Source organism: Herpailurus yagouaroundi, unplaced genomic scaffold (assembly GCF_014898765.1).
Source record: "Herpailurus yagouaroundi ecotype Mexico unplaced genomic scaffold, PumYag 140, whole genome shotgun sequence".
Classification (NCBI taxonomy): Eukaryota; Metazoa; Chordata; class Mammalia; order Carnivora; family Felidae; genus Herpailurus; species Herpailurus yagouaroundi.
In genome coordinates, this window is record NW_024412395.1 from 51,009,098 (window position 1) to 51,026,607 (window position 17,510).

At 37.6% G+C, this 17,510-nt stretch overlaps 1 protein-coding gene across 1 annotated transcript in view; it reads right to left on the reverse strand.

Moving 5' to 3' along the window:
* The window catches only part of CFAP210 (cilia and flagella associated protein 210), a 30,623-nt gene that overhangs the window by 11,807 nt on the left and 1,306 nt on the right, over positions 1-17,510 (reverse strand). The window contains exons 2-5 of the mRNA XM_040475323.1: positions 12,804-13,030; positions 9,814-9,987; positions 9,512-9,705; positions 1,691-1,847 (exon numbers count right to left, since the gene is read on the reverse strand). Of these exons, the coding sequence (XP_040331257.1) occupies positions 1,691-1,847; positions 9,512-9,705; positions 9,814-9,987; positions 12,804-13,030 (752 nt within the window). The remainder of the gene's footprint in view (positions 1-1,690; positions 1,848-9,511; positions 9,706-9,813; positions 9,988-12,803; positions 13,031-17,510) is intronic.

The window sequence follows — 17,510 nt, forward strand, 5'->3', positions numbered from 1 at the left end:
GAGAGAGACAGAGCATGAGCGGGGAAGGGGCAGAGAGAGAAGGAGACAAAGAATCCAAAGCAGGCTCCAGGCTCTGAGCTGTCAGCACAGAGCCCGACGCAGGACTTGAACTCACGAACTGGGAGATCATGACCCGAGCTGAAGTCAGACACTCAACCGACTGAGCCACGCAGGCACCCCAAGAGCTATATCTTTAGAAGTTGATATATATTTTTTAAAAAGGGGGGGGCGCCTGGGTGGCTCAGTCAGTTAGTCGTCCAACTTCGGCTCAGGTCGTGATCTCATGGTTCGTGGGTTCAAGCCCCGCATCAGGCTCTGTGCTGATGCCTCAGAGCCTGGAGCCTGCTTCAGACTCTGTGTCTCCCTCTCTCTCTGCCCCTTCCCTGTCTCTCTCTGTCTCTCAATAATAAATAAACATTAAAAAATAAAAAAAATAAAAAAAGAACTTGGTATATATTTTTAAAATACACAGATTATTATTTTTTATTCTCATGTTGGTTAAAATACAGTGTAGTCTTGGCTTCAGGGGTAGAACCCAGGGATTCATCACTTATATAGGACACCCAGTGCTCATCCCAACAAGTGCCCTCCTTAATGCCCATCATCCACCTCTCCCACCCCCCTCATCTCCCACCCCCATCAACCCTCAGTTTGTTCTCTGTATTTAAGAGTCTCTTATGGTTTGCCTCCCTCTCTGTTTTTATCTTATTTTTCCTTCCCTTCCCCAAAGATCATCTGTTACGTTTCTCAAATTCCACATATGACTGAAATCATATGATATTTGTCTTTCCCCGACTGACTTATTTTGCTTAGCATAATACCCTCCAGTTACATCCACGCTGTTGCAAATGGCAAGATTTCTTTCTTTTTGATCACTGAGTAGTATTCCATTACTAAAACATACAGATTATTTGGAATATAACTTCATATCAGAACAAACAGCTAAAAGAACCTGGAAGTGGTTATTAACAAGAAGCAGAAGGGGTAAAGCAAAGAACGGCTACTCTTCTTTTAAGCCTTTTGGTAGTGTTTGATGTTTTAATTCTGTGAATGTAGGGGCGCCTGGGTGGCGCAGTCGGTTAAGCGTCCGACTTCAGCCAGGTCATGATCTCACGGTCCGTGAGTTCGAGCCCCGCGTCAGGCTCTGGGCTGATGGCTCAGAGCCTGGAGCCTGTTTCCGATTCTGTGTCTCCCTCTCTCTCTGCCCCTCCCCCATTCATGCTCTGTCTCTCTCTGTCCCAAAAAATAAATAAACGTTGAAAAAAAAATTAAAAAAAAAATTCTGTGAATGTAGTAAGAATAAAAACTAATTTTAAAGAAAAGAATGTAAAAAGTTACAAAATAAAGTGAGTTGCAATAGGAACAAAATAACTATTACATTTATCAAGCACTAATTCTTAGCAGTGCCACAGACACCAGACACATACCACTCCACTCATTCCTCACAACTCTCATTTTGAGGATAAGAAAATGCATTCACTTTAAAGAAAGTCTCATTCTCTTTTCTCTTTCTTGTTCATTCATGAGAGTACATCCACATAATTTCATAGCAAATGTAGCCGCCCCAAAAATATACTTAAAAACCCAATTCAATAGCAACTTGTTTTCAACATTATTGATTAAAAATACGTTAAAAGTTAGGCATTGGACATTATACATTTTTTTGAAGAGATATATATTTTCAACTTACAAAAAACAGCCTTCTGCTTTCATTTATCTCTTCTTTTCTCTTTTCTATTTTTTTCCTCATTTCTATTTCATGTAATGAATTCTGTCGCCTTATTTCCTCTGCATCCTTTTCTTCATGTTTTCTCCTTCTTTCTTCTTCCTCTTCATGTTCCTTTATTCTAAAGCAAAAGAATACTATAATTGACAGCAAAGCAGAAAAATAGGTTATATTTTGAATACATGAGTGAGATTCCACCCTGGGATGATGTGAAGTTGTGGGGAAACTAGTGAATTTCTTTGAGGACAAGAAGGGAATATATAAAGAGCAGTGATGAAAGCCAAATCCAATCTTGCTAAGATTGCCAATATTTTCCTTTCTCTGAAATTTGTTTCATTGCTGACCAAAATTAAGTCCTACACTAGATTTAAATGTTCCTTGGAACCTTTGAATGTTCAAGTTAATTGAATGTTCAAGTTAATTGAATGACAGTATAGTGGAATAGTGACATTATTTTACAGAAAAGTCCTTAATCCCTAGTGTTTCTCACTAGTCAGCACTAGACAATGGTACCTAACCTATGGGTCTAGCCTCTCAGGAAATGGGTTTCCTTACCCAACTAGCCACTTTGCTGATCATTCTTTCTCTAGTCCACATCCACTAGCTATAGTGCCTTCTGAGTGGTAAGCCACACAGGGCTTATGTGTGAGTTCTGCAGAGATCCTGGAACAGCTTCCTTACTGCGAGGCTGTGATCTGTGAGATTTAGCTCTAGCTCTACCTCTTTAACCCACCTTCCCAGCCCTACCACAATCAGTACTTTATTGCAGACTCTGAGTGCCCCCATCTGGCAATTAATCCTCTGCATACTAACAAGGCTGTTCAGCCTAAGATGTCTAGTCTACTTGCTCATGCATTCTTGTCAGTCAATCAAGTGTGCAGGCTACTCTACCACCATTCTTTATCTGCTGTCTCTATTTTTTTTTTTCTTCCTGAAAGGTAGGCACAGGGAAGATCAATAATACACTTAGACAAAAATATTGAGGAATAAACCTTTCAAATGCACCTGATCCAAAAGAATATTTTCTTGGAATCTTATCACTCATCTTCAGAAGGGAAAATTCCATTCCCTGTGCCACGGAGGACTACACAGTTAAATAAGATGGTAAGTTCACATTGGTATTATTAAGCCAATGGAGGACAGGAGATTCCCAGTTGATTCATCTGTACAGAGTAAGCAGCTTTGGAGCCACAATCATTTTCCTGAGGAGGAGCTAAGAAAAAAGTCATTGTTGTCTACAGCTAAACCAGGTTTACGATTGCCCTAAAAATATTAATTTTCAAAAATGTTTTATTGTTTAGTTCGTTAGAATTCTTAGAAGCAAAGAAGATTCTTTGAGCTGGTGAGAAGTCTACAGGTGAAGAATGGTAGAACAAAATTCCATACAGAAGGAAAAATATGTGGGAAGGCCCTGAGGCAAGCAAAAGTTTGACAGGTGCTCAAGGCCTGGAAGATCAGTATGACAGAAACACAGTAACTAAGGGGACGGAGTGGTAGGAAAGGAGGTTTAGAAGATGCAGCTAGATCACACGAGGCTTAGCAGGAGATGGTCAAGTTTCCATTTTATTTGTTTGTTTATATTTTTGAGAGAGAGCACGAGTGAACGAGGCGCAGAGAGAGGGGAGAGAGAGAATCCCACCAGATGCAGGAAGGGATGGAGAGTGTGGATCCCGGAGTGGAGCTAGAGCTCACCCAAAAGGGGGACTTGAGCTTACCCAAAAGCAGGAGCTCAGCACCTGTGAGATCATGACCTGAGCTGAAGTCTGATGCTTAACCTACTGAGCCACTGAGGCACCCCTCCATTTTATTTTAAATGAATGGAAAGCTATTGAAAAGTTTTAGGTAGGAGAACAATATGATCATTTTTTTAAAAGCTTATTTATTTATTTTGAGAGGGTCGGGGAGCCAAGAGAGAAGGAGAAAGAATCCCAAGCAGACTCTATGCTGCCAGCACAGAGCCAGATGTGGGACTCAAACTCACAAACTGTGAGATCATGACCTGAGTTAAAATCAAGAGTTGGACACTTAACCAACTGAGCCCCAGCTGCCACAATATGATCAATTTTTAATAAAATCTCTCTGGATGATGAAAGAAGGGGTTAGGAAGAGAGACTAGTAGGCCAGTTAAGAGGTTGACACAATAATTCATGGGACATGAGGACTAAGATGACAGCAGTAACTTTAAGATTCATTTTGGAGAAAAAATTCAACATGAATTGCTGATAGATTTGATGTGGGAAATAAAGGAACATGAAGAATCAAGGTGTATTTCTAGGTTTCTGATTTGGACAACTGAGGGTTAGATAAGGGTGTCACTAGAATGTCCATTGTGGGGGTGGTGAATAAATACTTTCCTGCTAGACATTTTAAATTTGAGATATCTGTGAGACATCAAAATGGAGGATGTCTTAAAGGCAGTTGTATGTGAAGCTGGGACCCAAAGGAGTGGTCTGGACTGGAGTTATAAATTTGTAAGTTCTTAGATTTAGGGTGTGTTTTTAATCCATAGGAATTTTAATCAGTAGGATGTGATCACTTAAGCCCTCCTTTCTCTTTGCTTTTTCCCTAGATGATCTTATCCAGGGGAAAGTCAAGCAAACTATCCTGTAATGATTTTCCCTTCTTCTGGGAAGTTGATGATATTAATAGGAACTGAGTTGTTCTTAAGCAAGTTCTACGGGCCCCTTCCTAGAGAAAGGCTTACCTAGAAGGAAATAGAATTATATGCAGTATCTACAGATACTGTTAAATTTCTTTTCAATAATTATGTTTAAGGTTCTTGGTCAAAATCCCTCCATGTGGGGATTTTGGTGTCACTAGAGTCCCTCATTTGCCCCATCCTCATTATGCCCACTGGGCTGTGAGCCACAGGCAGATTCTTACACTGCTCAAAGCCCAAAAATGGACTAGAATGACTAGGTCTACAGCCTAGAGATTGTTCTAAAAATGTGTGAAAAATCTCACTTTCAGGCACAGGGCAGCAGCTGTACAGTGTGTTTTGGTTAACCATTACTAAGTAATTACCCCCAAACTTAGTGGACTAAAACAATAAATGTTTACTATCTCATACCATTTCTGAGATTCAGGAATCTGGGAGTGGCTTAGCTAGGTAGTTCTCCAGAGGTTGCAGTCAAGATGTTAGTTGGAGCAGTAGTCATTTAAAGGCTTGACTCAGGCTGGAGAACCCATTTTTACATATCTCTTGACATGAGGCCTCAGCTCCTTGCTACATAGACCTCTCCATAGAGCTGCTTGAGTGTCCTTACATCATGGCATCCTCAGGAATGAGTGATCCAAGATAGGAAGGAGGAAGCCACAATGCCTTTTATATGCTAATCTCTCTCAGAATGTCACACATCATCATTTCTACTCATTCTCTTCATTGGAAATGAGTTACTCTGTATAGCCTGCACTCGAGTGAGGAAGGAATTAGACTCCATCCTCTGAAGAGAGGAGTATCAAAGAATGTATGTACATATTTTAAACCACCACCAGGTAATACCTGAATAGCACTTGGTAATACAATTAATAGGGCATTCAAAAGAGTCTTGCCTCTCGATATCCTCCAATTTCCTTTTTTTGGGTGTGTTAAAATATGGTCTTTGTTCAAAGTGGAAAGTCATTACAAATTTTGGCCTACAAGGCACACCATGACCTGGCCCTTGCCTCTTTCCAATCTCATCTTTAACATTGCCCTCTTTGCCCTCTGACTATAGTCATCTTGACTACTTGTAGCTACCCAAATACACCGTACTCTAACTAACTTCTGGCCCTTCACCCATGTTATTTCCTCTCCTTAAAATACTTCTCCATTTCCTATTCGCATGACTTATTCCTACTCAGTTTTCACAATTCAGTATGAACTGAGATGTCCATTTTATATGCTTCCACACATCCTGTACGTATATTCATCAAGATATCTACTATCATGCCGTAATTATTTGTTCCATGTTTATACCTCCACCCCAGATTGTGAACTTTTTAAGAAAAAAGACAATTGCATTCATCTTCACAGTCTCAGTTACTAGAATAGTGGCTGGCAAGTGGAGATTGTCCGATAAATGTTTATAAAAATGAATGGATGACTGAATAAATGAATTTACTAATAAATGAGTAGCCTATCTTAAAAAAATTTTCCCCTGAATAGACTCTTATCATTCAAGAAAGCAGGAAGAAAACTTTCCTTCTTTTCTCTTTTTCTACCACATGGTCCTCTGTATCCACTCAGATCAATACCAGTGTTAGTATTCCAGTTCTATTGTTAGCTTAAAGAGGCTTTTTATGGGCTGATTACCATTCCTAACAGTATTTTAAGTGCCATGCATTCTGAGTTGTATAAAACTGATACATGAATCAACATTCAACAGAATATCACTGGTGATAATTTTGTGAATTCGTATACTTAAAAAACCATTTATAATAAATAGATTTTCATTTTCCTTTGTTGTTTTCAATTACAGAATTGAATATTTCTTAATAAATTTAAGACATAAGACTTCTGGAACCAAATTGGGAACCCAAGCCCACGTGTCAAATATCTTTCCCTCCTAACTCCCCACAAAGCAATCAGCAGAACAGAAGAAATTCTACACCACTACAAGAAACTGAATAAAGCCAAGTCTTAGCTATATGCTTGAGTTTCCAAGAGATTTCAACAAAAAAACAGGGCACTTGAGAATGCAGTGAGGATAAGTAATACTTGGCCATCATCCACAAAGACAGAGTGTACCATGAAAAGGAAAGGAATTTATGCTGACCTCAGAACCTGGTCAACATCTCCTAGACTGCACTGAAGATAAACCAAAGAAACAACCCAAACAAGCATTAAACCTGCTGGAACTTCTAATCTATTGCCAAAGACCACATGGAAAGGAGATCCTGTGGCCTCAACACAGTCTACATGCAAAGGCTATAGGTGGATGGCCTGTTAGTACTTGCCAGGTAGATTCCTGGAGATCAGTCTGCTACCTGCAACAGCCAACATAAGAGATATTTTTCAAAGGTGACTCACTGATCAAATATTTGCCTCCTTCTGCCAATGGCTCTGTCTCTAACTTGCATAAACCCTTGGATCTCTACACTGACAAAGAAAAACATTACAGTAAGTCCAAAGCTTTCCCTTCTCTTTTTACTAGGGGCTCAAAGAACTGAAGAATACACACTTTGGCAACACATATATCCTAAGAATTGATATCTATGTCACTCAGACTGTAAGAAATAAATATATATAGGCCTATAAGAATATATATATATATGTATGTATATACATACATATATATACATATATATGTATACATGTATATAGATGTATACACACACACACACACACAACCCAAAACCATAATAACAAAAAGAGACAGATCACATCAAAGTAAGTATATTCTAAATATGAACCTACACAAGAGAACAATGGAGTAAACAATTTATGGTAACAAAAACGAAAACAGATGAATATTTACACATGAAACAATTACCTGCCTCACTAGAAATAAAAAAGAAATATAAATTAAAAGATACGATTATTTGGTCCATTAAATTCTTTAAAAAGTACTGTCCAGAATTGATTATAACATAAAGAAAAAGGTATCAGATATCATTGATGATTACACACTTAAAATCCTTTTCAGAGGGCAATTTGGCAGTATCTCCCCACATGTAAAATCCAAGCTCAGTTCAAGAAATCTATCCTACATAAATACATCTTTGCACAAACGTTACAAAATAAATATGGTCAGGGATGTTTATTTACCATAGCATTGTTAGAAATGGAGGAGGGGAAATCCAAATTTCCCTCGATAACAATATAGTTAAATAAATAATGGTACATTCTTTGTGTACAATATGATTATTTGAAAAGATGTGACAGATCCTTATATTATGGCAAAAAAGATATTCAAGGTATATTGTTGAATGAAAAAATGAAGACACAGAAAAATACAGTGTATAATATCCATGGTAAAAAATATATAAACATACTTAAATATGTCCTGCATATAAATATTAGTAACTATAATAAAACATTCTGAAGGGATAGTCACAAAACTTTAAATAATGGCTATTTGTGAAGAGGCAAATGGGATTTAAAGAGACATTGAATAGGGTGTATATGAAGATAGGCTTTTTAATTTTACTCCAAATTTTGCTGTTTTGAATTTTAAACAGGTATATATTCATTTATTATTTGCAAAATTAAAAAAAATAACTTTGAAGAGTAGCAAATATATGCCCAAATGTTAACAGTACCTACTCTGGATTACAGAGTTTCTAGTGATTTTAATTTTCATTTTGTTTGATCATATATTAATGATATGGTTAAATACAAAAATTATTTTTTCTTTAAAAGTAGAATATTGTTTAAATTTTTTGATATATTTATGCACATTTAAACTATAAAGAAACTGGTAAGCCTTACACTGGCGAAACAAGGTGGCTGATAGACAAGGAACAGACTATTCACTGAATCCCCTTCATGCCTTTTCCTATTTGCATGTATCAAGTATTTAGAAAAGTAAATAAAATTATGCACAAATGGAATCCCCTCTCCTGATATATATATAGTAGCTACTTCTTTAAAAAGTTCAGGTTTGGGGCACTTGGGTAGCTCAGTCGGGTAAGTGTCCGACTCTTGATTTTGGCTCAGGTCATGATCTCACGGTAAATGAGACTGAGCCCTGCATTGGGCTCTGTGCTGACAGTTATGAAGCCTGCTTGGGATTCTCTCTACCTCTCTCTCTGTCCCTCCTCTGTCATGCACACATGCATGCTCTCTCTCAAAATAAACATTAAAAAAAAAAAAGGTTTGGGTTTGATTTCTATTTACTGACATAGCAAGAGCTCATGATACTGTAAGTGAAAAAATATACAATGATACTGTTGATCCAATTTCATTTTCTAAAGAGTATATATTCTCAGAAAAAAAAGTCTGTATCAGTCACTCAATGATTGTCTGAGGGTAAGGAAAAGAGGGGCTGAGGGTAAGGAAAAGAACTTAGTTCAAAGGGGCATTAGGGAACTTTTGGGATGATGAAAGTATTCTGTATCTTGATTTAGGGGTGGTTATACAGCTATCTGCTTTCTAAAAGGTGAATTTTATTAGTAAATGTAAATTATAGTTCAATGAATCTGACTCCCTCTACCACTACCACCAAAAAATGTCTGTATGGCTATATACCAATATACCAAAACGATAACAGATTATTGTGGTAGATTAGATTACCGCTCAAAAAGATTCACTCTCTCACTTCCCACTTCCATAGGAGTCTATTTCTCTGTTCCATGGTTGTTTGGCTTGGCCATGTGATTTGCTTTAGACTTACAGGAGACTAAGTGTATTTCCTTGACTTTTGCCTTTGAGTTTAGCCATGTACTTGCAAGCTCAGGCTCATTCCTTTACATCCCTGTCAATACCATGAGAAAAGTTTCCCTGTACCTCAAAAATGAATACACAGGGAACAGATCAGAGCTATAGTCATAGCAACAAGCAAGCCCAGACAGCCCTGTAGTTTGAAGAAAAGCTGTGCAGCCAAGCCCAACCAACCTATGGATGCATGAGAAAGAAATGTTTACTGTTGAATGCCACTAGATTGTGTGCTTGTTTGTTATGCAGCATCATTGTGACCATAGTAACTAACATATTATCTCTGGGTAAGAGAGTAATAGTGATTTTTTAACTTTCTTTGTAGTTTTTCTACTTACTAAGTATTACAGCATTATACTTCTATAATCAGAAAAAAAAGTTTTTATGAGAAAAATGAGATACAAAAAAGGTAATTTCTATATACATACTGTTTTAAATGATCATTGGCAAGAGCCACTCTATCTCTGCGTCGTTTTTCTGCTTTTTCTTGTTCTTCTTTAAAAGCTTTTTCAATGTTGAGTTTTAATTGTTCTTCCCATTTTTTATCTGATTTTATTTTATTCTTTTGGGATTCAATCTGTGCATCACGTTCTTTCATAACTCTACTAAGAAGAAGTCCTGACTACAAAAAAAAAAAAAAATTGTGGCATTTTAAGGAAATAAAGTCTAATTATTTATGTAAAGAGATATGTTAAATATATAGAGAAATGCAAGAAAACCCAAGTAGTACATGAAACTTTTTCACTCTTTCTGTCTGGTAAAATTGATATTGCTTTGCATATTCAATAGCCTTTTTCCTTTCTCCTTGTTTGTATATTGCTTCCTCCACATCAAGATTTTGTCTTTCTGCCTCTATTTCTTCATCACGCTTCTTTTTGGCTTCAAGTTTCTGTTCTTTCATCCCCTGTAATAAGAAAAAAACAGTCTTCTGTCTTCATTTTTCAATTTAATTTTACAAAATTTCACATTGCATATAATGAAATATGAGTCTTTCATTATGAGTCTTTGTTATATTTGCATATATCATTAATAAAAAAATATGTTACACTTAGAAGCTAATATTTTAATTGAGCTTTTGGGTAGCTAACATGTTTACATGGTTCAAAACACCAAAACATTTTCGTAAAAAATTTTTTAAAGTTCATTTATTTATTTTGAGAGAGGCAGAGACAGTGGGAGTTGGTGAGGGGCAGAGAGAGAGGGAGAAAGAGAATCCCAAGCAGACTCCACATTCCTAGCACAGAGCCCAATGCAGGACTCAAACCTGCAAAATCGCAAGATCAAAATCAAGAGTCAGATGCTTAACTGACTGAGCCATCCAGGTGTCCCCAAACCCCCAAATATTACAAAGGTATACAGTGAAGCTCTCCCTCCAATCCTAACTTCCATCAGCAATCTCTAAGATAATCACTATTGGTTTCTTAGTTTGCTTCCAAAGTTTCTTTTTTAAGTTTATTTTGAGAGAGACAGAGACAGTGCCAGTGGGGGAGGGGTAGAGAGGGGGGCGGAGAGAAAGAGAATCCCAAGCAGGCTCCGCACTGTCAGTGCAGAGCCTGACACAGGGCTCAAATTCAGGAAACCTCAAGATCATGACCTGAGCCAAAACCAAGAGTTGGACACTTAACCAATGGACCCACCCAGGTACCTCCAAAGCTTCTTTCTATATTTACTAAAAAATATATATATTTACTATATATATTTACTATATATACATATAACGATTTTTATTCCTTTAAATAACTACTTCTATCCAATGCGTCATGTCAGATGAGGTCTTTCTACTTCTTTATGAGTCATACTTTTGACAACCTTAAGGAAACCTTACTTACCCTAAAATCCTGAAGATATTCTATGATTTATTTCAAAAGTTTTACTGTTTTAATTTTCACATTTAGGTCTTTAATCCAGCTGAAATTCATTTTTGTATATTCTAAATTTTTTTTTTCAACGTTTATTTATTTTTGGGACAGAGAGAGACAGGGCATGAACGGGCGAGGGGCAGAGAGAGAGGGAGACACAGAATCGGAAACAGGCTCCAGGCTCTGAGCCATCAGCCCAGAGCCCGACGCGGGGCTCGAACTCACGGAGCGCGAGATCGTGACCTGGCTGAAGTCGGATGCTTAACCGACTGTGCCACCCAGGCGCCCCATAACAAACCCAGTTTAAACACGGGCAAAAGATTTGAATAAACACTTCTCCAAAGAAAATATGAAAATAAGTTCATAAAAAGATGTTCAACATCATTGTAATTAGAGAAATTCAAATTAAAACTATAGTAAGATACTACTTCACACCTATTAGAATGTCTATAATTAAAAAGACTGACCACAGCAAGTTGGCAAGAATGTGGAGAAAATAGAACACTTACACACTTCTTACAGGAGTATAAAATTATAACTACTTTCAAAAACAGTTTGGACGTTTCTTACAAAGTTAAATATGCAGCCATCATATTATTCAGCCATTCTACCAAGATATTTACCCAAGAGAAGTGAAAGTATATGTCCACAAATAGATTTACACATGAATGTTCATATACAGCTTTATTTATGATAGCCAAAAACTGGAAACAGCTCAAATATCAACATTTGGTTGATGTCAAACCATCGACAATTAAATAGATAAATAAATTGTGGTCCATTCATATAATAGAATACTACTACTCAGCAATAAAAATGAACAATTGGTACACACAACAACATGAAAGAATTCTGAAAGGATTTCAAAAAATTATGCTGAGCAAAATTTAAAATAGAAAATAGTGCAGGGGCACCTGGCTGGTCAGTCGGTGGAGCATGCAACTCCTGATCTCAGGGTTGGAGTTCAAGACCCACGCTGGGTGTAGATTACTTAAAAATAAAATCTTGAAAAAAAGAAAGAAAGCAGATAAGCTGCCTGGAGACAGGGGCAGGAAGGAGTGAGAAGGTGTAAATCAAGTATGGGGAAACTTGTTTTGGTGATGAGTATGTTCATTATCTTAATTATAATGATTGTTTCAGGGGTGTGTAAATATGTCAAAACTTAGCAAATTGTACAACTTTAAATATGTCTATTTTATTGTTTGTCACTTTTTTTTAATTTTTTTTATTTAAAAAAAAATTTTTTTTAACGTTTATTTATTTTTGAGACAGAGAGAGAGACAGAGCATGAATGGGGGAGGGGCAGAGAGAGAGGGAGACACAGAACCGGAAGCAGGCTCCAGGCTCTGAGCCATCAGCCCAGAGCCTGACGCGGGGCTCGAACTCACGGACCGCGAGATCGTGACCTGGCTGAAGTCGGACGTTTCACTGACTGCGCCACCCAGGTGCCCCTATTGTTTGTCACTTCTAAATAAAGCTGTTGAAAATGTGCTTCATAGCATTTTTATGATTTTTAAAAAATGTTTATTTTTGAGAGAAAGAGAGAGAGAGAGAGAGAGAGAGAGAGAGAGAGAGAGAGAGAGTGCAAGTGCATACGCACGAGTGGGGGAGGGTCAGAGAGAAAGTGGGGATAGAGGATCCCAAGCAGGCTCTGCCCTGACAGCAGAGAGCTCGATGCAGGGCTTGAACTCATGAACTGTGAGATCATCACCTGAGCCAAAGTTGGACACTCAACTGACTGAGCCACCCAGGTGCCTAGCATTTTTTATAATATTTTACACATAAAAAATATTTATAAAATGTACAAAGAAACAAGAGTGAGTCTTCAGTACATATGTATTCCTGGGTGATTAATACTTACTGCGTATGTATTAGTCCAATGTTTTACCACTTCTTGGGATCGGAAATGCATTTCTTTCTTTGCCTTTCTTTCTGTACGAAGGCATGCTGCTTCTCTTGTCAAACTGTCAAGGCTATCTCGAATCCTTTTCCACTCATTGTGTGGAATTATGGTAACCTGCCGGAGATCGACCTTGCTAGGTAGAAGAGGTGGATAGAGGACTTGATCTTCTTCAGAGTTCTTTATTTCTAATAAATTTTAAAAAATAAAGACTTTCAAGAGTTTAAATATTTTTTTCTCAGACATTTCTATATTGTCATGATACCGGAAATTCTTTTAAATAATAATTTTATTCTTATTATTTCAAGGACAGCTGGGATTAAGTGGAAAGTATAGAAGAACTTGAAATCAGAAGACAGATTTGAGTATTTGCTTGGTCATTTCCTTACTCTGTAAACTTAGGCAAGTCATTTAAATTCTTGGAGCCTTAGTATCAAATCTTTAAAAGTTGAGATCAATAATACCTATCCCAACAGGTTGTTATTAAAGCTTTTTTAAAAAAAAATGACCAAGCAGCAGTCTATAAATGGATAATTTGGGGGATAATTTGGAAGAAAATCTTTTGGAGTTGTAGACATTGTGATTGACTCTATTCAATCCCTTCCTAATTGAGCAGTGGCAATGTAATTTGGAGAACTGAATACAGTCTCAGGGTGGGCCTCATTAGTTAAACAATACTTGTATCTCCCTTGGCAACAGTTATTTCTGTAATAAGCAAACAAAAGGAAAAGAGATTTATTTGAGACTTTTATTTTTTTTATTATTATTTTTTTAATTTAAATGTTTTTATTTATTTTTGAGACAGAGAGAGACAGAGCATGAGCAGGGGAGGGGCAGAGAGAGAAGGAGATACAGAATCTGAAGCAGGCTCCAGGCTCTGAGCTGTCAGTACAGAGCCCAATGCGGGGCTTGAACCCACGGACTGTGAGATCATGACCCGAGCTGAAGTCGGACACTTAACCGACTGAGCTACCCAGGCCCCCCTATTTTAGACTTTTAGAAAAGTTCTTCCTGTTCTTCTGGGAGAGACATCTGAGAGTGACTCTCCAGTTAGATATGAACAAGGAAGCATGAAGACCAGATAAGCAGCATCCTATGACCACAAAAGGAAGTAGCCTTATGATAAAGCTGTTACTGTGAACCACAAAGAAAAAACAAAGGGGGAACATGGGGCAATGAGGATCTCATTATGATGCTAGATCAATTAGACCTGAAACCTGGAGTTCCTGTTATATGAGCAAATAAATGTCCTTATTTTTAAACATGATTGAGTTGGGTATTCTATATATGAATTAAAAAGCATCCTAAATGAACATACCACGCATGAACTATGTAAATCTAGACAAAATTACTTTTTTTAATGTTTATTTATTGTTGAGAAAGAGAGAGTGCGAGCAAGGGAGGGACAGAGAGAGCGAGGGAGACAGATGATCCAAAGCAGGCTCCACACTGATAGCAGCAAGCCCAAAGCAGGGCTTGAATTCATGAGACATGAGATCAAGACCTGAGCCAAAATCAGTCACTCAACCGAGTGAGCCACCAAGGTGTCCCTGTAGACAAAAGTATTTAACTCTCTAATTCCTTAATTGCAAAATGGAGATATTAATAGGACCTATGTTATATGGATGATGTGAGAATTAAATGAACTTGTGTGTGCAAATAATTTAGAATAATGTGTGGCACACAAAATGTTCTCGATAAGCATTAGCTATTAATATGTTTACTATTATTATTATTAGATGAAATGAAACAAAAGTACAGAGAAAAGCAAAAGCAAGAAATCACATAGCTCCAGAAAGAGATGAAGATACTGAGAGAAAAGCTGCCAGGATCAATTAGAGTCTTCTTGGGGTTTGAATTAAAGTTGATGGGACTGAGCAATTGGTTGCTGAAGTAAAGAGTGAATTTAGAACCACAGGTACCATCTTGCCTATCACATACCAAGTCCCCACCTAGAGAATAAAGCTAAGCAAAGCTGATAGATAGAATAGTGTCCTGGATCAAGTTATATCTAGATTCAGCTATATGTAGGTCTATGTGTAGGTCAGCTATGTGTAGGGTAGGTCTGCTAGCAACGAATTTGATATTTTTGTTTACCTGGAAATATATATATATATATTTTAAAGTTTATTTATTTATTTTTGAGAGAGAGAGAGAAAGCGCAAGCTGGGGAGGGACAGAGAGAGAGAGGGAGAGAGAGAGAGAATCCCAAGCAGGTTCTGCACTGTCAGAGCAGAGCTCGATGTGGGGCTCAAACCCACAAACTGTGAGATCATGACCTGAGACAAAGCCTGATGCTTAACTGACTGAGCCACCCAGGACATGGAAATATTTTAACAGTTTTCATGGATAAAAAATCTTTAAGTCTTCTTCAGTTAATACCTTGAATATGTCAACCGTCTGTCTTCCGGCTTCCGTAGTTTCTTAGCAGAAATCAGCTAATAATCTTATTGAGGCCGACTTTTATGTGTTGCATTTGTTCTCTCTTGCTGCTTTCAAGATTGTCTTTCCCTTTGTCTTTTGACAGTTTGATCATGAAGGGTCTGGTTCTGGATCTGTTTGAGTTTATCCATTTTAGAGGATCAATGAGCTCTTGAACGTATAGATTAATGTTTTTCATCAAATTTGTGAAGTTTACAGCCATTACTTCTTCTACCCCTTTCTCTACTCCTCTCCTTCTAAGACTCAAATTATATACATCTTGGTATACTTGTTGGTGTCCTATATTTCTCTGAGGATCTGCTCATTTCTATTCATTCTTTTTTTCTTTCTATTCCTTAGACTGGACAATCTCAATCAATATATGATCAAGTTCTTTGAGTTTTTTCTTTTGCAAGCTCAAATCTGCTTTTGAGCCCTGCTAGTGAATTTTTCATTGAAACTATTCTGCTTTTCAACTCCAAAGTTTCTATTTGGTTTCTCTTTATAATCTCTATCTCTTTATTTATATGCTCTATATTGTGAGACAACATTCTTAATACTTTCCTGTAGTTCCTTTGACATTTAGTTCTTTGAACATATTCACAGTAACTGTAAATTTACAAAAGAAACTGTTTAGTAAGTCTAACGTGGGCTTCCTCAGGAACAGTTCCTATTCAAACTTCTTTCTTATTTTTTAGCATGCTTTGTCATTTTTGTCGAAAGTTGTAAATTTTAAATAACATGTGGCAACTCTAGATATCAGATTCCCCACACACCCAAAGTTTGTTTTTATTGCTGTTGTGGTTTGTTTAGTGATTTTCCTGAACTAAATCTGTAAAGTCTGTATTCTTTGCTGTATGTGGCTTTTGGAATCTCAGCTTGGTTAGCTTAAATGTCAGCTAATAATTGGACAGAGTTTCCTTAAATTAAACTTTTTTTTAATGTTTTTTTAATTTTTAAGAGAGACAGAGACAGAATGCGAGTGGGTTAGGGGCAGAGAGAGAGGGAGACACAGAATCCACAGCAGGCTCCAGACTCCAAGCCGTTAGCACAGAGCCCAATGCAGGGATGGAACCCACAAACTGTGAGATCATGACCTGAGCTGAAGTTGGACGCTTAACCAACTGAGCCACCCAGGTGCCCCAGAAGTTTCCTTAAATTAAATTTAATTTCCTTAAATAAATCTCCCAGCCTTTGCCAAGAAACTCTCTGTGAGTGCTGGAGCATGACTTCAATGCTCAGGCAGGTAGTTTACAACTCTGTCTTAGCCTTTACTTTTTTCTTGCATTGAGCCTCAAATTTAGCTAGAGGTGAAAGCTAAATTCTCAGGTATTTCCTGGGCATGTGTATAGCACTATGCATGCATTTGTCCTTCTGGACTCCCAGGAATATGTAGGGAGCTTCTCAAAGCCCTTTATGGACATCTCATTTCCCAGGTGTTCTTTTAAAGTTTTTGGTCAGCTTGTTTACAACCAACAGTGATCACTACTTCAGGCAGTTGTGATGTTAAAAAATTGTCAATAATTGTTTTAACAAACATTCCCAGTGAGCTCTGAGTCAGGTAAAATAAAATTAAGCATTTTCAGTAGGATTTTCCAGGGAACTGTGAGACAGGTAAAATAATAGTTATCTAAAAAAAGGCTGTGGAGAGAATTCAATCCTTTCCTTCCCCCTCCACAGGTTACTAAGCCACTGGCATTCACTGTGGTTGCAGTGGTTTTCTAGACTTCCATGGGGCTAGGAAAAAAGTATGGGACAAGAGCAAGTTAAAATGCCAAAAAACTTACTGTTGTTACCAAGATTCAGCTATTTTTCCTGATAAAACACTCTTCAATTGTTACAAGCCTTTGGTTAATCTCCTGAGTTCTAAAGAAAAAAAATTTTGGTTTTGACGATTTTTGTCAGTGTTGTTTTTAAAAATAAAATTTTTTATTTTATTTTTTTTAAATTTTTTTTTCAACGTTTATTTATTTTTGGGACAGAGAGAGACAGAGCATGAACGGGGGAGGGGCAGAGAGAGAGGGAGACACAGAATCGGAAACAGGCTCCAGGCTCCGAGCCATCAGCCCAGAGCCTGACGCGGGGCTCGAACTCAAGGACCGCGAGATCGTGACCTGGCTGAAGTCGGACGCTTAACCGACTGCGCCACCCAGGCGCCCCAAAAATAAAATTTTTTAAAGTGGGCTTTACACCCAACATGGGGCTTGAACTCACTACCCCAAGATCTAGTCATATGCTCTTCTGACT